We start from the raw sequence: 22,080 nt of genomic DNA on the forward strand, positions 1-22,080 counted from the left end.
AAATAATGCTCTTCAGAAATGACTTTGTCAAAGCAGCAAAATAACTAGGCCTTTACAATGGATACATGTTGGGATTCATTGGGATGAAATATTGTTAGAAGTGACAGTGTTGATGGAGGGACATGTTGAACTTTGGAACTTTAGCAAATCTTTATTAATAAAAATTCAGATTTTTTAAATTATCCATGTTATCTATATTAAAGTGCACTTCATTTAAAGTTCCACCATGCAGAAATCGCTCCGCCATTTCCTGGTTGCTAAAATTCAAACAGTTTTCCTAATTTCAGTTTGTGACAAAACAAGCAAGTAAAGTGTAGAGAATCATTGTACCATCTAAACCGCTGAGAAATATATTTCCATAACCAATAATATTGTATTTTCAGCTGTTTGGAGCTGTTGTACAAAAATGAATGTAAAAGACGCAAAAATCTAAATTTAAGAACAGGACGCATAGAAATAGCACACATAGAACAGATCTACCTCTTCTTAGACTTGCTTTCAATGAGAAGGACAGATCTATAATTCACATTGCTGTGTGAATTTTGTTGGTCAGCCAAAAAATTGCAGTACATGTTTCAGCTTTAATATAACAGGCTTTTAAAATTATATATTGAGAGCTCAGTGACTTTCAACGTGTCACCGTCATAGGAAGCCACCTTTCCAACAAGTCAGTACATTAATTACTGTATTACTCGATCTATCATCATACTTCATCACTTAATGAATTATCATATCAGCTATATTGGGTGTCAAGTATTATATGGGGTATCAGTGGTTATTGCCTCTTAATTTCAAATCATCAATCATAATCGTATCTGTCATGCACAGTCTTAGGAGATCACACAGGACTTTTCTCCAAAGTGCCTCATCATACCAAAACACTGTACACATTCACCGACATATGTACACACACACACGTATGCATGCATATAAGCACACACATTCTACATATCTCTGATCTCTACAGTTGGGAAGTGTATAGTGATATACACTCCAGCTTTAAATTCACCATCGTCATTACCGCAAATGTCTGTTCTTCTCATATGATTTTGTAACCATGGCAAGAGCCCAATAACATTGTTGTCATGGTGACAAATCATTATGGGGTCTTGGTAGAGGGGTGACAAAAATATATAGATGTACAGTACCAGTCAAAAGTTTGGAAACACCTAGTCATTCAAGGGTTTCCTTTATTTTTTACTATGTTCTACATTGTAGCATAATAGTGAAGACATTAAAATAACACATATGGAATCATGTAGTAACCAAAAAATAGTTAAACAAATCTAAATATAACCACACTTTGCATTGACAGCTTTGCACACTCTTTGCATTCTCTCAACCAGCTTCACCTGGAATGCTTTTCTAATCAGTTTTGAAGGAATTCGCACATACTGCATGCTGAGCACTTGTTGGATGCTTTTCCTTCACTCTGTGGTCCAACTCCTCAAAACCATTTAAATTGTGATGAGGTCGTGTGATTGTGGAGGCCAGGTCATCTGATGCAGCACTCCATAACTCTCCTTCTTGGTCAAATAGCCCTTTCACAGCCTGGAGGTGGGTTGGGTCATTGTCCTGTTAAAAAACAAATTATAGTCCCACTAAGCGCATACCAGATGGGATAGCATATCGCTGCAGAATGCTGTGGTAGCCATGCTGGTTAAATGTGCCTTGAATTCTAAATAAATCACAGACAGTGTCATCAGGAAAGCACACCATCACATCTCCTCCTCTATGCTTCACGTTGGGAACCACACATGCGTAGATCATCAATTCCCCTACACAAAGTCATGGCGGTTGGAACCAAAAATCTCAAATTTGAACTCATCAGACCAAAGGACAGATTTTCACTGGTCAAATGTCCATTGCTCATGTTTCTTGGCCCAAGTAAGTCTCTTCTTCTTATTGGTGTCCTTTAGTAGTGGTTTCTTTGCAACAATTCTTCCATTAAGGCCTGATTCAAGCAGTCTCCTCTGAACAGTTGATGTTGAGATGTGTCTGTTACTTGAACTCTGTGAGGCATTTATTTGGGCTGCAATCTGAGGTGCAGTTAACTCTAATGAACTTATCCTCTGCAGCAAAGGTAACTCTGGGTCTTCCTTTCCTGTGGCGGTGCTCATGAGAGTCAGTTTCATCATAGCGCTTGATGGTTTTTGCGACTGCACTTAAAGAAACTTTCAAAGTTCTTGAAATGTTCCATATTGACTGACCTTCATGTCATAAAGTAATGATGGACTGTTGTTTCTCTTTGCTTATTTGAGCTGTTCTTGCCATAATATTGACTTGGTCTTTTACCAAATAGGGCAATCTTCTGTATACCACCCCTACCTTGTCACAACACAACTTATTGCTCAAACGCATTGATGGAAATAAATTCTACAAATTCACTTTTATGGCTTGGGGGCAGTATTTCGACGTCTGAATGAGAAGCGTGCCCAAAGTAAACTCCCTGTTACTCAGGCCCAGAAGCTAGGATATGCATATAATGTATTTGGAAAGAAAACACTCTAAAGTTTCCAGAACTGTTAAAATAATGTCAGTGAGTATAACAGAACTGATATGGCAGGCAAAAACCTCAGGAAAATCCATCCAGGAAGTGGGATTGTTTTGATGTGGGTATTTTCAATTGAATTCCTATTGAGTATCTAATCGGTTAGGACCCAGATTGCACTTCCTATGGCTTCCACTAGATGTCAACAGTCTTTAGACATTGTTTCAGGCTTGTTTTCTGAAAAATGAAGAAGAATGAGACCTTTCTGTCAGTGAACTGTAGAATCATGCAGTGCTGGTTTGCGTGCGTGACCGATTGCGCGCCTTTCGTTGTTTTTCCTTTCTATTGAATACGCTATTGTCCGATTTAAATATTATTGATTATTTAGACAATTGACAACCTTAGGATTAATTATAAACATCGTTTGACATGTTTCTACAAACTTTACCGGTACTATTAGGGTGTGTGTATTCGTCTGCATGTTTTGACCGCCTTTGAGCCAGTGGATTACTGAACAAAACGCGCCAACAAAACTGAGTTTTCGGGATATAAAGAGGGACTTTATCGAACAAAACGAAAATGTATTGTGTAGCTGGGACTCTTGTGACTGCAACCATATGAAGATCTTCAAAGGTAAGTGATTAATTTTATCGCAATTTCTGACTTTTGTAATTCCTTTTACTTGGTTGTAAAATGTTTGTATGCTTTTGTAAGCGGGTCGCTGTCCTCAGATAATCGCATGGTATGCTTTCGCCGTAAAGCCTTTCTGAAATCTGACAAAGTCGCTGGATTAACAAGAAGTTAATCTTTAAGCCGATGAATAACACTTGTATTTTGCATGAATGTTTATTTGGCGCTCTGCAATTTCACCGGATGTTGTCGAGGTGGGTCGCTAGCGGAACGCCTGCGCCAGAAAGGTTAATTGAAATGCATTCCAGGTGACTACCTCATGAAGCTGGTTCAGAGAATGCCAAGAGTGTGCAAAGTTTTCATTAAGGCAAAGGATGGCTACTTTGAAGAATCTCCAATATTACATATACATGTATTTTGATTTCTTTAACACTTTTTTGTTTACTACATGATTCCATATGTGTTATTTTATAGTTTTGATGTCTTCAGTATTATTCTACAATGTAGAAAATAGTTTTAAAAATAACGAAAAACCCTTGAATGAGTAGGTGTGTCCAAACTTTTGACTGGTATTGCATTTAGAGAAAATCCCTAGTACGGACTTTACATTTCTAAAGCACTGTGCACAGCATGTCCTTAATTTAGTTAATGCATAGTAGTTGAGTATATAAAGATGCATGATACTTTAAAATGTTTATTTAAAATATGTCCTGCACTGTTAGAAAAGAAAGACTCCCATCATTGTCTAGTGAAACCATGAAAAGTAGTGCACCTGAGCTGAGATCTGGTGTTTGGAGGGTGTTTGAATGTAAACCTAATGTAAGTGTTATGATACACTGAATGGATTTTCAAACCGAATGGAATTACTCTAAAACACACAAAGTGGTTATTTAGTCTGAATATTGGTATTTTCAAGAGAGGCAGATGTATTTACTGCTAAATCTCTCTCAGGTTGGAACAGTGGCCATTGTGGAATAGAGTAAGATGAGGACTGTGTCGTGAGGTCTCAGAGAATGGCAGAAGTGTATACCAAGTTAGAATCTGACGGTGCCAAGCAAAGATGAGAGTAAGAAGGAAGGTGATGAGGACACTGGATGGACTACAGTTGCTCAAGGACAGATACCATGAGCTTAAATTACAGTTAAAATGCTGTCTAGTAAGCCTACTTCTCATGGCACAACTATTTCACAGTTTGTAAGAGTGCGGTTTGAGGATAAGAAGATGTACCTGGGAGATCTGTTTGATGTTCCCAGGATGGTGCCAAAAGTGTTGCGATCTGTGTAATCTGTGAGGGTGACCAGAAGTGTAATTTTGTAGATTTCTTTGTGTGTGTCAGCAGAACAAAAGGACTGTGCATTGCACCTCACCCGAATCAAGGAGAAAAAGGTGACCGAGGAGGACACCAATCATTCTCTGTGGAAGTTGGGGCTGAGAAAATCCAGATGAAAGTTCCTAGAGTAGTTGGGGCTCGACGATTGACACACATGTTCAATGGAAAGGAGATAGAGAGTATGTCTGTGTTAATGTTGTTTTGGTGAGTCACTCCCTACACATGTCAAGATAGGATATGTGAGTTACCCTGTGAGGGCATTTGTTCCCAGGTTGCTTCAGTGTTCCTACTGCAAAGCATTTGGGCATATGTCAAGTGTATGCAAAACAGTATGACTTGAGTGTTCATTTTCCTGCGGAAGATGATGATGTGGAATGTCGCAATTGTGGTGGGATTCATGCAGATGAGTTCCCTGAATGTCCTATAAGGGTGAAGGAGGCAGAGATTGCTAGGATAAGAGCTGTTCAGCATATCTCCTATGCTGAGGCAGAAAGAAAAGTTAAAGAATACTCTAGTGGTTCTGTTGCTGCGGAGACACGGTAGTCCAGTGCTGATGGAGAGAGGTCTGTCAGTAATAAAGAGATGCTCTGTTATTTTGGCACCACACTCCACAAAGCAAGTCCTGCAGACTAGTTTAATCTTATCTTGATTATTGCCCAGTCATGTGGTCAAGTGCTGCAAAGGACCTAGTTAAGCCGCAGCTGGCCCAGAACAGAGCATTGTAATCAGAGGGCTTACAATACAATACTATGCATGCCAGTCTCTCTTGGCTAAGAGTTGAGGAAAGATTGACTTAATCTCATCTTGTTTTCATAGGAAATATAAATACGTTGGAAATTCTAACTTGTTCGCATGGTCAACATACACAAAGCACAGACACACACATTTACCCCACCAGACATGCCACCAGGGGTCTTTTCACAGTTCCCAGGTCCAGAAGAAATTCAAGGAAACATGTAGTACTATAATTTGCAGTGGCGAACAAGAAGAGAAATAAGAAATAAGTCAAGTGGTCGTGTGAATCTAGGCATTGTGACGTGAGGTGTTGCTTTATTAGTTTTTTTACACCAGGTTTGCTGTTCACTTGTGTTATATGAGATGGAAGGAACTCCCTTCCATCTCATATAGCACAAGTGAACAGCAAACCTTGTTTAAAAAAACAAATAAAGCAACACCTCGCGGCACAATGTCTCTCCCATGGGACCTACTTTTTGTGTGTATGTATTGACATGTATGTGTCACACAAACAAACACACACACTATATGTTAATGTTTTTAAATGTATGTCAATTGTAGTCTTTTGTCTGTAATGTCTTTTACGTTGCGTCGGACCCCAGTAAGACTAGCTTGCACCATTGGCGTTGGCTAATGGGGATCCTAATCAAATAAAATACAAATCTGTGGGTGGTGGTTGCAAGGTGCATGATCTAGATACCCTTGTTGTGAAGAAAGTCCATTTTGGGGGCATTTATTGCTATAGTGATAAACTGCACTGCAAGAGTGGATAAGAACTCGGGAAAGATCGATATCATCGTATCTGCGGCTGAACGGTTCTTGGGAATGAAGGATGTAACGGGTGAGAAGCTGCACTGACTGGAGCTGGCGCTGTGTCATCTCAGGTCACCTGGATCGGAGTAGGGCTCGAGGTGTATTTTATGGACTGGGGGGGATTTCCCCCTTTTCTATTCGCCAAATCCAGTATTGGGCATCAGTTTTATGTTTGAAATTTATGGCGAGTTGAGTAGAAATAAGAGTGAGAAGGAATGGATTGACGAACAAGAAGACAAATAAGAGATGGTGGTCGTGAGAATCTAGTAAAGCCAAGCCTTACTCTGACTCTTTTTTTAGTTGGAGTGAGGATTCTGGGCCGATGGCTTTATCTGGGAGATCCATTTGAAGTCTCTATGAATATCATAGATATGTTAGACAAGGTTATGTCAGTGAGGATAACAAGAGGTGGGCTTATTTTGTTTTTTTGTGTGTCCGAGGAGCAGAAGGAGTGGGCTTTGCAACTGAAAAAGATATTGGATTGGAATGCGTCATATGTGGATCTGCAAAGCAGGGCAGTTATCGCTGGAGTGGCGCTAGAAGGAATCCTGTCGACGAATGTTCCGTCCTCATATGCCCCAATCAAATTGAAGCCACTTTTGTCTTATCACTCCATATGGGTTGAGAATTCTTAACTCGCCTACAGTCATCTGCCGCATTACATCGTGATTTCACAAATCATTTGTTTATCCAACTGTTTGGTTATTGTATGAGGATCAATTTAGACAAAATGCTGGCTGTACAATTTAGCTAGCTAGCCAAAAGGAAATTGCCAGCACTGTTTTATCATGCAACAAACTAACCAAGCTAGCATGAACTAAGCTGGTTAGCCAGTGGTGCTCATGTTGAAGAATTTCAGTTGAAACTGGTAAGCGAGAGGTCTGGGTTCACTTAAAAACATACATTATTGACTGCCAAAGCATGTACATAATCCTTTACTAACCCTGATGCCTGTATTTAATAACCAGCTCCTGTTTAATGTCTCTTGTTTATTGTTTTACCTTTTACCCCAATTTCATGATATCCAATTATTAGTTACAATCTTGTCCCATCGCTGCAACTCCCGTACGGACTCGGGAGAGGCGAAGGTCAAGAGCCAAGAGTCCTCCGAAACACGACCCTGCCAAGCCGCACTACGTCTTGACACACTGCTCGCTTAACACAGAATCTAGCCGTGTGTCAGATGAAACACCGGCCAACTAGCGACCATGTCGTTTAGGCTGTGCAGGGTGCTTAATTTGTCCTGCTACACACAAGTGTGTTATAGAAATGTGTTTCTTGCATATCCCAACTCCCCCTGAGACACCAGCAGGGAGTGGGGTCCCAGCCAGAGTCACCATTGTACAGTGGCCCTAAGAAGGGAGAGTCTCTTCATCAAAGAACAAAAGTATAGGTGCCACCTGAGTGACGTAGAGCTCTAAGGCACTGCATCGCCAGCACCGGGAAACCTATGAGGTGGCTCGCAATTGGACCAGCATCGTCCGGGCTAGGAGAGGTTTTGGCCGGCCGGGATTTCCTTGTCCCATCGCGCTCTAGTGACTCCAGCTGGACAGTGTTTCCTCCGACACATTGGTGCGGCTGGCTTCTGGGTTAAGCGAGCAGTGAGGATTGGCAGGGTCGTGTTTCGGAGGATGAATGGCTCTTGTTCTTCGCCTCTCCCGAGTCCGTAGGGGAGTTGCAGCGATGGGACACGACTGTAACAATCAATTGGATATCACGAAATTGAGGAGAAAATGGGTAAAAATACAAGAAAATACAACAACAACAAAAAAATTGATGGATGACGTGAATTTCTTCACTCCATCCACCATATGGGTCAGTCAATGTGCACCAACCACTCCACCTACTTCCTCAGGTATTTCATCTGCACACACTTCATGGCCTATATCAGAGAACCCCCTTGAAAGACTCTCTGCTTCGAAGATCCATACACAAAACATTCCACTCCTACTGTATATCTTTTTGAGGCACAAAGCATATAAACTGCTCTGCAGACACACAAATCTAAATAAGACCACATTTTGTGACCAACGCCACATTATCCCCCAACGCATCCCAGATTTTCCTTGAGAAGTCAAACTGGTCTCCAAGGTAACATTGGTCCAAAACCCTCAGTCTAGACTAGGCTTGGATTTCCTAGTTTCCACCACAACTTTACTTCTCTTGTTTCCTTTCATTTTTGCCACTGTACTCATCTTCACCCGACATGCTGTCAGTTTCAAATGAAACATCCTCTCCTCTCTCGTTCCGAACCTGGATCATGTGACAAAATCATTCATTTTGATTGGCTGTCATTTTTTAAGGCCAGCTTTTTGGTTCATACTGCTGGCTTGTTTGCCTACAAGCTTTAGCTTTACCTATTGTTTGATGCTAGCCCCACATACTATATGCAGCACTAAATAGCCTATGACAATTTAGCCTGCTTAGGCTTTTCCTTACCACGCCACATGTTAATGCCTCCCACTTTTGACATTCATTTTTGGAATTACCAATGAGGAGTCCCCCCTTATCTCAGCTCGCTGGTCACCATAGCATCTCCCACCTGTAGCACACGCTCCAGCAGGTATATCTCTCTAGTCACCCCCAAAACCAATTCTTTCTTTGGCCGCCTCTCCTTCCAGTTCTCTGCTGCCAATGACTGGAACGAACTACAAAAATCTCTGAAACTGGAAACACTTATCTCCCTCACTAGCTTTAAGCACCAACTGTCAGAGCAGCTCACAGATTACTGCACCTGTACATAGCCCACCTATAATTTAGCCCAAACAACTACCTCTTTCCCAACTGTATTTAATTTATTTATTTATTTTGCTCCTTTGCACCCCATTATTTTTATTCCATTGCAAAACTACCATTCCAGTGTTTTACTTGCTATATTGTATTTACTTTGCCACCATGGCCTTTTTTGCCTTTACCTCCCTTCTCACCTCATTTGCTCACATTGTATATAGACTTGTTTATACTGTATTATTGACTGTATGTTTGTTTTACTCAATGTGTAACTCTGTGTCGTTGTATCTGTCGAACTGCTTTACTTTATCTTGGCCAGGTCGTAATTGTAAATGAGAACTTGTTCTCAACTTGCCTACCTGGTTAAATAAAGGTGAAAAAAAAATGTAATTCTGCACTAGACAGGATTTGAAACACCATAATAGTGTTTTCAACCTTTTCCATGTAAGTCTGGCAAGGTGTTAAAAAACACAACATGTCATGTTTCAGAGCACCTCAGGATGATTTTTTCAGTACACCTTTAATCTGTCTCAATACCTTCACAACCATGTGTTTCAATACTCCAGCAAAGTTAAGGTTTCGTCTCCTTTAAGGTGGTGGCAGCTCAGTTGCCACTCGTCTTAGCGTTACAAAGCACTTTATTTTAACAGTGTGTGTTACAGTAACAGCCCTGAGTGTAAAAAAGAGAACAGTCTATTAAACTACTCAGTGTTAAAATTGGTCACATTAAACCGTAGTTAATTGGGCCACATCAGAGGAAAATTAATAAGTGCATGTACTTGTCAGTACATCTAAAGTTGGAGAGTTTGAAGTTTAATGAGGAGTCTGAAGATGACTATCAAACATTATTCCAGGCAGAGTGAATCATGCCACTGCAGACCCACTGTACTGGAACCCTCCCTCTTATCACCATTAATACTTAAAGTGTGTGTCTGAATAATGATGAGTGAGAAAGTGACAGACTCACAAATATCATACCCCCAAGACATGCTAACCTCTCACAATTACTATAACAGGGGAAGTTATCATTTTTGAGGTGTATGATATTTGTGCGTGTAACTTTCTCACTCATCATTAATCAGACACACTCACACTATTACAGCACTGTTGGATCTTTTTGATACACACGCAATGACATCTGATAAATATGTGTATGCAACCAATACAATTATATTTGATTTAGATACTGGTTTGGTGCTGAAGATAATGAATATGAGGTTGAAAAGTGACAGAATTGACCTTTAACCCAGATGGTGAAAATAATGAAATCAATAGAATGAACAACATCTGTCAAATGAAGTAAGTTTGTAAACATATTTTCCTTCCATTCTAGACATTTCAGTGACAGTTTATGCAATACTGTTTCATTTATCTGCTACATCATGTTCACAACTATATGTTAACAGAAAAATAGAAATATACATACAAATTCACAGAGAACAGCTGCTAGTATATCCCACCATTACCTCCACTGTCTCCTCTCTGACTAGCAATAGTCCCCTAACCACTGCCTTGTTAACATGTCAAGCTCTGTTTTTAAATAATTGTACTGGTTCCCGTTATATCCATTTGATTGTATGACATTCACTACAGTTTATTAGGACACTAAATACATTAGGTGACACAGTGATTCTCCAGGACTGGATTCTCTCTTGACCGTTGACCTATTAAACTTTTAGACAACTGGTTTATTAGAGTGTTGGTCCAATCAGACCCAAGCACGGACGTCGCCTCCCCAGTCCAAGCCCGGTCCACGGTACCAGGCACGTGTGATTGGCTGAAACAGCAGGAGGAGCCGCAGCCTCCGGAGCAGCCCACAGAAGATGGCTGCCGCGACCACCACCAGCGGTGACATCATCACGAAGCCCAGGATAATAAGGGCGGAGCAACTGTTGTCGTCGAGGTAACGGCAGAAAGGAGAGTGGGAGTCTAGGACCTGCGGGGGTGGAGAGGGAGACTAATGTAACATTCAGACAGAAACAGACTCCAAAGATATGGACAATTATATTCATACAGTATGTGTTTCTGAGTTGTTTTTGGTAGTGAAGCAAATGTTGGTGCTTTATCTGTAACTGAACTGAACTGAGGAGGTGTGTGTGTGTGTGTGTGTGTGTGTGTGTGTGTGTGTGTGTGTGTGTGTGTGTGTGTGTGTGTGTGTGTGTGTGTGTGTGTGTGTGTGTGTGTGTGTGTGTGTGTGTGTGTGTGTGTGTGTGTGTGTGTGTGTGTGTGTGTGCGCGCGCGCATGAGCAAGCAAGAGGGACCATATGAGGGAAGGTAGTGGGGCGTGACAGACTCTTTCCCAGTTTCCCTTCAATGTTCAGATAAGAGGCAGCTGCCAATAAAACCCCTAGGCTGTCAATTACCCGTGAGTGCCACACAGAGAGAGAGAGAGAGAGAGAGAGAGAGAGAGAGAGAGAGAGAGAGAGAGAGAGAGAGAGGGAGAGGGAGAGAGAGAGAGAGAGAGAGAGAGAGAGGGAGAGAGAGAGAGAGAGAGAGAGAGAGAGAGAGAGAGAGATGGAGAGAGGGAGAGAGGGAGATAGAGAGGGAGAGAGGGAGAGAGAGAGAGAGAGAGAGAGAGAGGGAGGAAGATGGAGAGAGACTGGGATGAGAGAGAGACAGATAGAGATAAGAGTGGAGCCCTTGCTCTGCTTGCTAGACTTGATTAAAAACCTGTAAGCAATGCTAATGGGTGATATACTATATAAGAGGGAAGAGGAGGGATACAGCTACACAGAGAGGGACATGCACAGGCAGACAGACATGCACGCGCACAAACAGAAATTCACAAAAACACTTACATAGGAGTACACAAACACTCAAACACACTCAGTGTTTTCTCAATAGGGCTACATTCTATAATAACTCTCTCGCATAGAATTCTCTAATTGTCAACATTTTCAAGAGGAATTTCCCCAGCCACCTCAGCTGAGCTCTGCAACCTCGAGCCCATCACCAACTACAAGTACACACTCATCTACACACGCATACACACAAACACACTCTTTCTGTCTTGCCTGTATAGGCCTGGGCCCAGCTGGGGACTAACTGGTACTAATTTCAACAATCAGATCTTCTCATGGATATCCTCTCTTACTGTCCCATCCATCACCTCTCCAAGACAAACTGTTAATTGACACCCCCAACTCTGGCAGGCAGTAAGGGTCTATACTGGAACCTGTTGTCTTCTATATAGTACTGTTCACAGCATTCCATTAAGCTACACATTAAAAATAGCACTCATATTCTGTATAATGGTACATCCTCCCCAGCCATCAATAATGAAGATGTAGAAATGAAAACACCTTGAAAATACCAGTGTCTTCAAGGTGTTTTAAGATATTTAGGATTGCTATTGATTTCATTAAATGGCAACTTTCCAAAGAAAGACAAATCAGTGTGATCGTACACAAAATTCTTCCAAATTTCTAAAAAGTTAGCAAACGCCTGTAAAAGGTTAAACCTAGAATAGAGCCATATTTCACTGTAACATCGATAATGGAGACAAGCAAGGCCACTGTTGTATATCTTAGAGGACACTTTAGCATCATTATGAGAGTGATAGCATTTACTGACTGCCTCAGAATGCACATCATAATCCTGTTTTAGACACAGTCTCTTCTTAAAGGTGGTCTTAACATGACAGTTTACTCCAAAAACAAGTTTGCTTCTCAGCACATCATAATCATGTTGTAGTCCAGTGTGTTCTAGACACAGTCCGCCTAAAATGATAGTTAAGTTCTAAATTAAAATTAAGTTCGTCAGATGCTTTAAGACCTCAAAAGTGTTCTAATGCCAAGATGCCTCCAGGCCATGTTGTCTATCCAGCAATATGCTTCCCTTTCCCATTCATTTGTGATTGAGGAATAGAGCCGGATCTACATAAGAGATGGCATGAGATGTGGTCTCATCTTGACATTAAACCACCATTATGAGATCTGCACTACCTTTGATTTTAAAGTCAACTCTCACTTTAATGTTGCCTATAGGCCAATGAAATGATGTCAGCTTCCGGGTGATGTCTAAAGAAGGGCGAGGCTGATAGGACTTCCCTGCCAACCCCTATTTTACCCAGAAATGTAGTGGTGTGTCTGTCTGTCCCTGGGTGTTCCCAGTGCCTGTGCCATGTACTGCTGAAGAAACACAGGGTGTGCCCCAGGGTTATGCGCTTGCCCCCCATAATCCACAGTACATACTCCCACTCGGACAGATACTTGAACCTCGAGGTCCTGTCCCACCCTGAGTGTGGTTTCCTCTGGTCCAGGGTGTTCTCTGTGCCATGAGCGACAAGAACTGAATCATACCAATCTTTAAATACTTGTGCAAGCTCGGTATACTTTTAGAGTGTTGGGTTAGGGTGGAGCAGAAGGGAATCGTTCATATAATTTCATGTTGAAACACTTTCATGTTGGGGCACGGCAGACTGTTATCCACTAGTGGGGGTTCTTAATATTATGTAATTTTAGCTGGTTCCATATGCAAATAAGCTGTTATTAACTGGTTTATTAAGGGTTGCCAAGCGTAACGCAGGTTGACATAAAGTGTAGTCAACTTTGTTCTAAGGGCAGAAAGAATCTGATTGGTTTAGGGCAGAACAAATCTGATTGGTTTCTAAAAGGTCAATGGGCGGAGTTTAACAGATGCACAACTTTTGAAAACATGGCAGAGGTTTGAACTGAGAATCTTGTAAATAAAACTTTGAGTTACAAGTTGTAATGTTTTGAAAACATTATTGTGTTACAGTAGTCTGACAAATGAGACAATATCTCTAAGATACAACTGGTGTCCTGACTTGAAGCAAAGAGTCAAATGTAGCATACTTGCAGCAACATACTAAGCTAATCAGAGAAATCTAGCAAGCTAAGCATTATGACCTCAATTCGGAGATAAAATCCTACCACAGTATTCTGATGGTCAAAGGTTGTGTTAGAGACATTGAGTGGCACTATGAGCAACCCACTACTCACCCGTGAGTGGCAGAGGAAGCCGACGTAGAGCAGCAGCGAGGCGGGCAGCAGGACCAGGGTGAACACGGCCATCAGGACCAGGACACACACCAGGACCACGCCCACGTTCCACAACAGCAGCCCCACCCCGCACGCCACACAGCCACACCTGCCCCGGCGGCTGCCCCACGCGCTGCCCTCACTGTGGGCCAGGGGAGGGGGCAGCATCTTCACCCCCTCCCCCACCCAGAACTCCTGCTCCTTCTCCTCGTCACCTGAGCCCCCCTCATCCAGGTCCACGTCCACCCCACACATCCTGATGGGGAGAGAGCGATGGAAGGAGAAAGGAGGAGAGAGAGAATACATTGATATATTTAACCATGGAGTTTCATCAGTAGGAGAGTGAATCGTCCAATGTCATTCTTCATGGATGTAGCGTAATCCTACTTTTCCTGCAATCCCCTGCCTATTGTCCTATGTTTCCCCACACGTTAATGTGTTTACCACCGGGATGTCACGGACCAACACACAGCTTTGTGACTAATGGTAAACCATTAATGCTATTGGACGTACAGCTTTAAAACAGACTTCTGAGAGAGGAAACATTAACTATGGATTTGGTGTAAGGCTGCATGAGCTGTGACTAAAACACACAAAAACAACACTAGACACTTTGGAACACAAAGCTTTCCTATCTCATCCTAGAATATACAAGGTCTGAGGTCATCTGCACCTGTACACAGCCCATCTATCTGCCTACCTCATCCCCATACTGTATTATTTATTATTTATTTATTTATCTTGCTCCTTTGCACCCCAGTATCTCTACTTGCACATTCATCTTCTGCACATCTACCATTCCAGTGTTTTAATTGCTATATTGTAATTACTTTGCCACCGTGGCCTATTTATTGCCTTAACTCCTTTATCTTACCTCATTTGCACTCACTGTATATATACTTTTTGTTTTATTTTGTTCTACTGTATTATTGACTAGGTTTTGTTTATTCCATGTGTAACTCTGTGTTGTTGTATGTGTCAAATTGCTATGCTTTATCTTGGCCAGGTCGCAGTTGCAAATGAGAACTTGTTCTCAACTAGCCTACCTGGTTAAATAAGAAAAAAAAAATAAGAAAAAAATAACAAATCTTCGGACCTAAACAGCAGGAACACAGACTTCATCAAAGAAATTGGAAATACAGACATTGTCATCCTACAAGAAACATGGTATAAAGGAGATGGAGACTGGTTGCCCTCTAGGTTACAGAGAGCTGGTAGTCCCATCTATCAAACTACCTGGTGTGAAACAGGGTAGAGAGTTAGGCTGTATTTTAATTTGGTACAAAGCAGACCTAACACACTCTATTAAATTAGTTAAAACAGGAACATTTTACATCTGTATAGAAATGAATAAGGAAATTATCTCAACAGCGAAAAATGTCCTCGTGTGATACCTACAGTGGGGCAAAAAAGTATTTAGTCAGCCACCAATTGTGCAGGTTTTCCCACTTAAAAAGATGAGAGGCCTGTACTTTTCATCATAGGTACACTTCAACTATGACAGACAAAATGAGGGAAAAAAATCCAGAAATTCACATTGTAGGATTTTTAATTTATTTATTTGCAAATTATGGTGGAAAATAAGTATTTGGTCACCTACAAACAAGCAAGATTTCTGGCTCTCACATACATGTAACTTCTTCTTTAAGAGGCTCCTCTGTCCTCCACTCGTTACCTGTATTAATGGCACCTGTTTGAACGTGTTATCAGTATAAAAGACACCTGTCCACAACCTCAAACAGTCACACTCCAAACTCCACTATGGCCAAGACCAAAGAGCTGTCAAAGGACACCAGAAACAAAATTGTAGATCTGCACCAGGCTGGGAAGACTGAATCTGCAATAGGTAAGCAGCTTGGTTTGAAGAAATCAACTGTGGGAGCAATTATTAGCAAATGGAAGACATACAAGACCACTGATAATCTCCCTCGATCTGGGGCTCCACGCAAGATCTCACCCCATGGAGTAAAAATGATCACAAGAACGGTGAGCAAAAATCCCAGAACCACAAGGAGGGGCCTAGTGAGCTGGGACCAAAGTAACAAAGCCTACCATCAGTAACACACTACGCTGCCAGGGACTCAAATCCTGCAGTGCCAGACGTGTCCCCCTGCTTAAGCCAGTACATGTCCAGGCCCGTCTGAAGTTTGCTAGAGAGCATCTGGATGATCCAGAAGAAGATTGTGAGAATGTCATATGGTCAGATGAAACCAAAATATAACTTTTTGGTAAAAACTCAACTCGTCGTGTTTGGAGGACAAAGAATGCTGAGTTGCATCCAAAGAACACCATACCTACTGTGAAGCATGGGGGTGGAAACATCATGCTTTGGGGCTGTTTTTCTGCAAAGGGACCAGGACGACTGATCCGTGTAAAGGAAAGAATGAATGGGGCCATGTATCGTGAGATTTTGAGTGAAAACCTCCTTCCATCAGCAAGGGCATTGAATATGAATCGTGGCTGGGTCTTTCAGCATGACAATGATCCCAAACACATCGCCCGGGAAATGAAGAAGTGGCTTCGTAAGAAGCATTTCAAGGTTCTGGAGTGGCCTAGCCAGTCTCCAGATCTCAACCCTTTGGAGGGAGGGAGTTGAAAGTTCGTTTTGCCCATTAACAACCCCAAAACATCACTGCCCTAGAGGAGATCTGCATGGAGGAATGGGCCAAAATACCAGCAACAGTGTGTGAAAACCTTGTGAAGACTTACAGAAAACGTTTGACCTCTGTCATTGCCAACACAGGGTATATAACAAAGTATTGAGATAAACTTTTGTTATTGACCAAATACTTATTTTACACCATAATTTGCAAATAAATTCATAAAAAATCCTACAATCCTACAAAATCCTGGATGGATTAGATCTGGATTTTTTTTCTCATTTTGTCTGTCATAGTTGAAGTGTACCTATGATGAAAATTACAGGCCTTTTTAAGTGGGAGAATTTGCACAATTGGTGGCTGACTAAATACTTTTTTGCCCCACTGTATATCCCCCCAATAGAATCGCCATACTTTAACGATGACAGCATCTCCATCCTAGAGGGGGAGATCAACAATTTCCAGGCTCAGGGACATGTACTAGTCTGTGGCAACCTAAATGCCAGAACAGGACAAGAACCCAACACCCTCAGCACACAGGGGGACAAACACAACTACGACAACATAACCAACACAACCCCTGCTGTGCTGTTGGATTCTGGGTATGTACATAGTCAATGGTAGGCTTCGAGGGGACTCCTAGCTCATCTCTTGGCAGTAGTGCTGTAGACTACTTTATCACTGACCTCAACCCAGAGTCTCTTAGAGCGTTCACAGTTAGTCCACAGACAACCCTATCAGATCACAGCAAAATCACACTCTACTTGAACAAGCATTACGCAATCATGAGGAATCAAAGCCAAAGGAACTGAATAATATTAAGAAATGCTATAGATGGAAGGAAAAAAGTGTGGAGATCTACCAAAAAACTATTAGGCAACAACAAATTAAATCCCCTCTAGACAATTTCCTGGAAAAAAGGTTATACTTTAATAGTGAAGATGTAAACATGGCAGTAGAAACCCTAAACAGTATTTTTAACCTCTCAGCTTCCCTATCAAATCAAAAAATGTCAAGCAGACAACCTAAGTAAATTAACAACAATGACAAATGGTTTGATGAAGAATGCAAAAACCTAAGAAAGAAATTGATAAACCTATCCAACCAAAAACATAGAGACCCAGAAAACCTGAGCCTACGCCTTCATTATGGTGAACATGAATAGTTATCTATCCAAAATGGAGATGTATGGATAAACAACTTCTCCAATATTTTTGGCTCTATAACAAAGAACAAACAGCAAAAACATATACATGATCAAATAAATCTTAGAATCAACTATTAAAGACTACCAGAACCCGCAGGATTCTCCAATTACATTGAATGAACTATAGGACAAAATACAACCTTTCCAATCCAAAAAGACCTGTGGGGTTGATGGTATCCTAAATGAAATGATAAAATATACAGACCACAAATTCAAATTGGCTATACTTAAACTCCTTAACATCATCCTCAGCTCTGGCATCTTCTCCAATGTTGAAACCAAGGACTGATCACCCCAATCCACAAAAGTGGAGACAAATTTGACCCCAATAACTACCGGGGGATATGTGTCAACAGCAACCTTGGGAAAATCCTCTGCATTATAATTAACAGCAGACTCATACATTTTCTCAGCGAAAACAATGTACTGAGCAAATGTCAAATAGTATTTTTTACAAAATTACTGTACGACAGACCACGCATTCATCCTGCACACCCTAATTGATAAACAAACAACCTATAACAAAGGCAGTCTTCTCATGCTTTGTTGATTTCAAAAAAGCTTTCAACTCAATTTGGCATGAGGGTCTGCTATACAAAGTGATGGAAAGTGGTATTGGGGGAAAAACATTATAAAATCCATGTACACAAACAAGTGTGTGGTGTAATTGACAAAAAAACACATATTTCTTTCCACGGGGCTGGGGGGTGAGACAGGGATGTAGCCTAAGCCCCACCATCTTCAACATATATATCAACAAATTGGCGAGGGCACTAGAACAGTCTGCAGCACCCGGCCTCACCCTACTAGAATCTGAAGTCAAAGTCTACGGTTTGCTGATGATCTGGTGCTTCTGTTCCCAACCAAGGACGGCTTACAGCAGCACCTAGATCTTCTGCACAGATTCCGTCAGACCTGGGCCCTGACAGTAAATCTCAGTCAGACAAAAATAATGGAGTTCCAAAAAAGGTCCAGTTGCACAATAAAAATTCCATCTAGACACCATTGTCCTAGAGTACACAAAAAACTATACATACCTTGGCCTAAATATCAGCAACACAGGTAACTTCCACAAAGCTGTGAACGATCTGAGAGACAAGACAAGAAGAGCCTTCTAAGCTATCAAAAGGAACATCAAATTTGACATACCAATTAGGATCTGGCAAAAAATACTTGAATCAGTTATAGAACCTATTGCCCTTTATGGTTGTGAGGTCTGGGATCCGCTCACCAACCAAGGAGTCACAAAATGGGACAAACACCAAATTGAGACTCTGCATGCAGAATCATGCAAAAATATCCTCTGTGTACAATGTAAAACACCAAATAATGCATGCAAGCAGAATTAGGCTGATACCTGATAATTATCAAATCCAGAAAAAGCTGTTAAATTCTACAACCACCTAAAAGGAAAAGATTCCCAAACCTTCCATAATAATTTGAGAAATGAACAAAACAGAGAAATGAACCTGGAGAAGAGCCTCCTTAGCAAGCTGGTCCTGTGGCTCTGTTCACAAACACAAACAGACCCTACAGATCCACAGGACATCAACACAATTAGACCCAACCAAATCATGAGAAAAGAAAAAGAAAATGACTTGACACATTGGAAAGAATTTACAAAAAAAATGAACAAAATAGAATGCTATTTGGCCCTAAACAGGGAGTACACAGTGACAGAATATTAAGAAACTCACATATCTAGTGGATAAAATACCACAGTGTGCAATCACAGCAGCAAGATTTGTGACCTGTTGCCACAAGAAAAGGGCAACCAGTGAAGAACTAACACCATTGTAAATACAGCCTATATTTATATTTATTTATTTTCCCTTTTGTACTTTAACTATTTGCACATCATTACAAAACTGTATATATATGTAATGTGTAAACATGTTTCCCATGCCAGTAAAGCCACTTAAAATTGAAAAAAAATGGAGTGAGTGAGAGAGAGAGAGAGAGAGAGAGAGAGAGAGAGAGAGAGAGAGAGAGAGATGAAACAACAAGGTACAGCATATTGTTGTTCCACAAAACACAATAAGGACTCATAAAAGGACCCAATTACCCTTACCATCACGCCCAGATACATTTAACTATCTTGTGTCCGATATATTATCGTTATTTTCATCACCCCGCCCCGCCCCATTCCTATCCCCACCCCATCCTGCGCTCAGTGGAATTGATAACAGCGATCGATCCACCGCCACTCCCCACCCCTTCACCGACCGGGCTTCTTAGTAGCAGCAGCACCACCCCCTGGATAAAAACTGGTGAAATTAATGTTGTTTCCACATCATTTCAACCAAAAAATTCAATGTAATGATGTTGAATCAGTGAGGAAAACGGATTGGATTTGCAACATAAATCATCAACTTTGAACCTAAATCCAATTAATTGTTGGTTGATTTCAAGTTGAATTTACATTTGTTGGCAGCTCAACCAAATGTAAATCAAAACTAGACGTTGAACTGACGTCTGTCCCCAGTGGTACTCACAACTATAAATAACACATTTAAAATCCAACACTGTCATCATACTTAAGATATAGTATTTCACAAAATACAACAATCCAAGCAGATTTGTATTCCAAATATATTTGCACATTTACCTCGCTCTGGTGTCTCTGTCGCTATGCCTCAGAAGTCTCCTTTTAAATTGTTGACCCCAGAACAGGAGCAGGTGCTTCCAAACTCCAGAGTATGTCAGAATAAGATGATATTTCCTCGTTTGCTGAGAACAGTAAAAACAAACAAAACAGCGCTTCATAGGATGCGCACCTTTTGCCTTTTCCAAGACAGTAGCACAGCGATGCTTGCGTGCTGCGTTCGAGTGTGTATAGATCAGAGCGGTGCGCAGAGTGCATGCTGTGAGTATGTGTTCTATGTTAGTGTTTGAGTGAGAGATAGAGAGAGAGAGAGAGAGAGAGAGAGAGAGAGAGAGAGAGAGAGGGAGAGAGAGAGAGAGAGAGAGAGGGAGAGGGAGAGGGAGAGGGAGAGAGAGTCCACCTCAGCACAATTGGACACGGCGCACTGTCCTCTTCAACATTAGTGACTTCACATGCAAGCGGTGGAGTGAAAATGAGATAACAGGATGAGCAGACCATACCATAAACCCTATTACTATTTGCCTGTTTAAATGTTGAATATGATGTTCCTTTTGGTATGTCGAATTTGATGTTCCTTTTGATAGCTTAGAAGGCTCTTCTTGCCTGTCCTCTTCTCTTTTAGCTGAATCCGATTAACGTTTTTTTTTTCAACTTTAAAACAAATAATTTTATCCAAGTTTACTTGGAGCATCATACACTTACTCTCATGTAATGCATTATTGCATCCCTATGTTAATTATCCTTGTTTACCCAAAGCCTTGGTAACAGCGGCATCATATAAGCACAAATCCCTCAGTGATGCAGCATCAGAAGACCAAAGCCAGGCAAAGCAGCACTCACCCATCTCTTGGACATAGACTGCTTGTTGGCAGTGTTACCTGTACAGGCTCTGGTACTGTTAACCGACAGATAGGACATGGAGGGCTTGATTAATAATCCCTGTAGATTCTATCAGCGAGACATGAGGCTGTCCTACGCACCTCCCTGGTGAGAGAGGTCTGGGTTGGGCTATCCCCATGTGACAGATTACGGAGATCATACCCCGCTCACCCCCTCTAATGTCTCACAGTAGCCGATACCACAGTCCCTCCCAAACAAAAAAACAAACACACACTGTCACTCTCTCCACTTCCCTTGCTGTCTGTAGGACTGGGCCGGGCCCAGCTGGGGACTAGGTTAAACTGATGGTATGACATGGTTGACAAATGATGAATAGAAAACTCTCCCTGGAGTATTCTCTCTCTCTCTCTCTCTCTGGTGCAGGACCTTTTACTGGAAAAACCACCCTGTGTAGTCCTCTCCCACTGATACTCAGGACAACTTCTCAATGCAGTCATACTGACATCTGCTGGTCTGTTTGGTTATGGTTTCAAACATGGTTGGTCTTTTTTGTTCGTTACCAAATCATGCTTATTTGTCAATTGAATGGTTTGAACAGTTTCAAGTCAAAACACACAGTCACCGGTGTTTAATCATTCCTTTTTCTTGTAATACAAAGCAGCCATAATTTACTGTAACTTAATATCAGCCAGGAATAGATCTCTCTGGTCAATGTAACCTCTGTCTGTCCCTGACCTCAGACACCCCACTGATCCCCTTCACTATCTGTATATTAAACTCTATTGAGCTCTACCAACAGACAGAACAGAGAGCTGCACTAATGGACGAGCTCAAGCTGTACTCGCTCTCTCTCTCTGAACTCCTTCTTCCTCAGGCTTTTAGTCACTCTAACCAACTCCATCTATCGACAACACGCCACTCTGGGTTGCCATGACATCTCATTGGGAAGATTTATATTTTAGTGGCTTTATAGGTGAAAATCACTCAGTGATGGAATTATCAGATGAGAGTTAACCTTCATAAAGGTAGAAACAGGAACATTGTCCATATGATCTCAAACTCAGATAATAAAGCACTTAGCTGGTGGAGAAAAAGG

At 41.4% G+C, this 22,080-nt stretch overlaps 1 protein-coding gene across 1 annotated transcript; it reads right to left on the minus strand.

Annotated features, from left to right (window-relative positions):
- Positions 1–9,230: 9,230 nt before the first annotated feature.
- On the minus strand, positions 9,231–21,134 carry LOC115145877 (transmembrane protein 88B-like). Its single transcript, XM_029687483.2, has 3 exons — positions 20,148–21,134; positions 13,694–13,988; positions 9,231–10,665 (listed from the first exon to the last, which is right to left on the minus strand). Exons 1-3 carry the CDS (start codon positions 20,303–20,305, stop codon positions 10,438–10,440), a joined length of 681 nt encoding a protein of 226 aa, XP_029543343.2. The 5' UTR covers positions 20,306–21,134; the 3' UTR covers positions 9,231–10,437.
- Between the last annotated feature and the right edge of the window lie 946 nt (positions 21,135–22,080).

This window comes from Oncorhynchus nerka, linkage group LG2 (assembly GCF_034236695.1).
Source record: "Oncorhynchus nerka isolate Pitt River linkage group LG2, Oner_Uvic_2.0, whole genome shotgun sequence".
NCBI classification, from domain to species: domain Eukaryota; kingdom Metazoa; phylum Chordata; class Actinopteri; order Salmoniformes; family Salmonidae; genus Oncorhynchus; species Oncorhynchus nerka.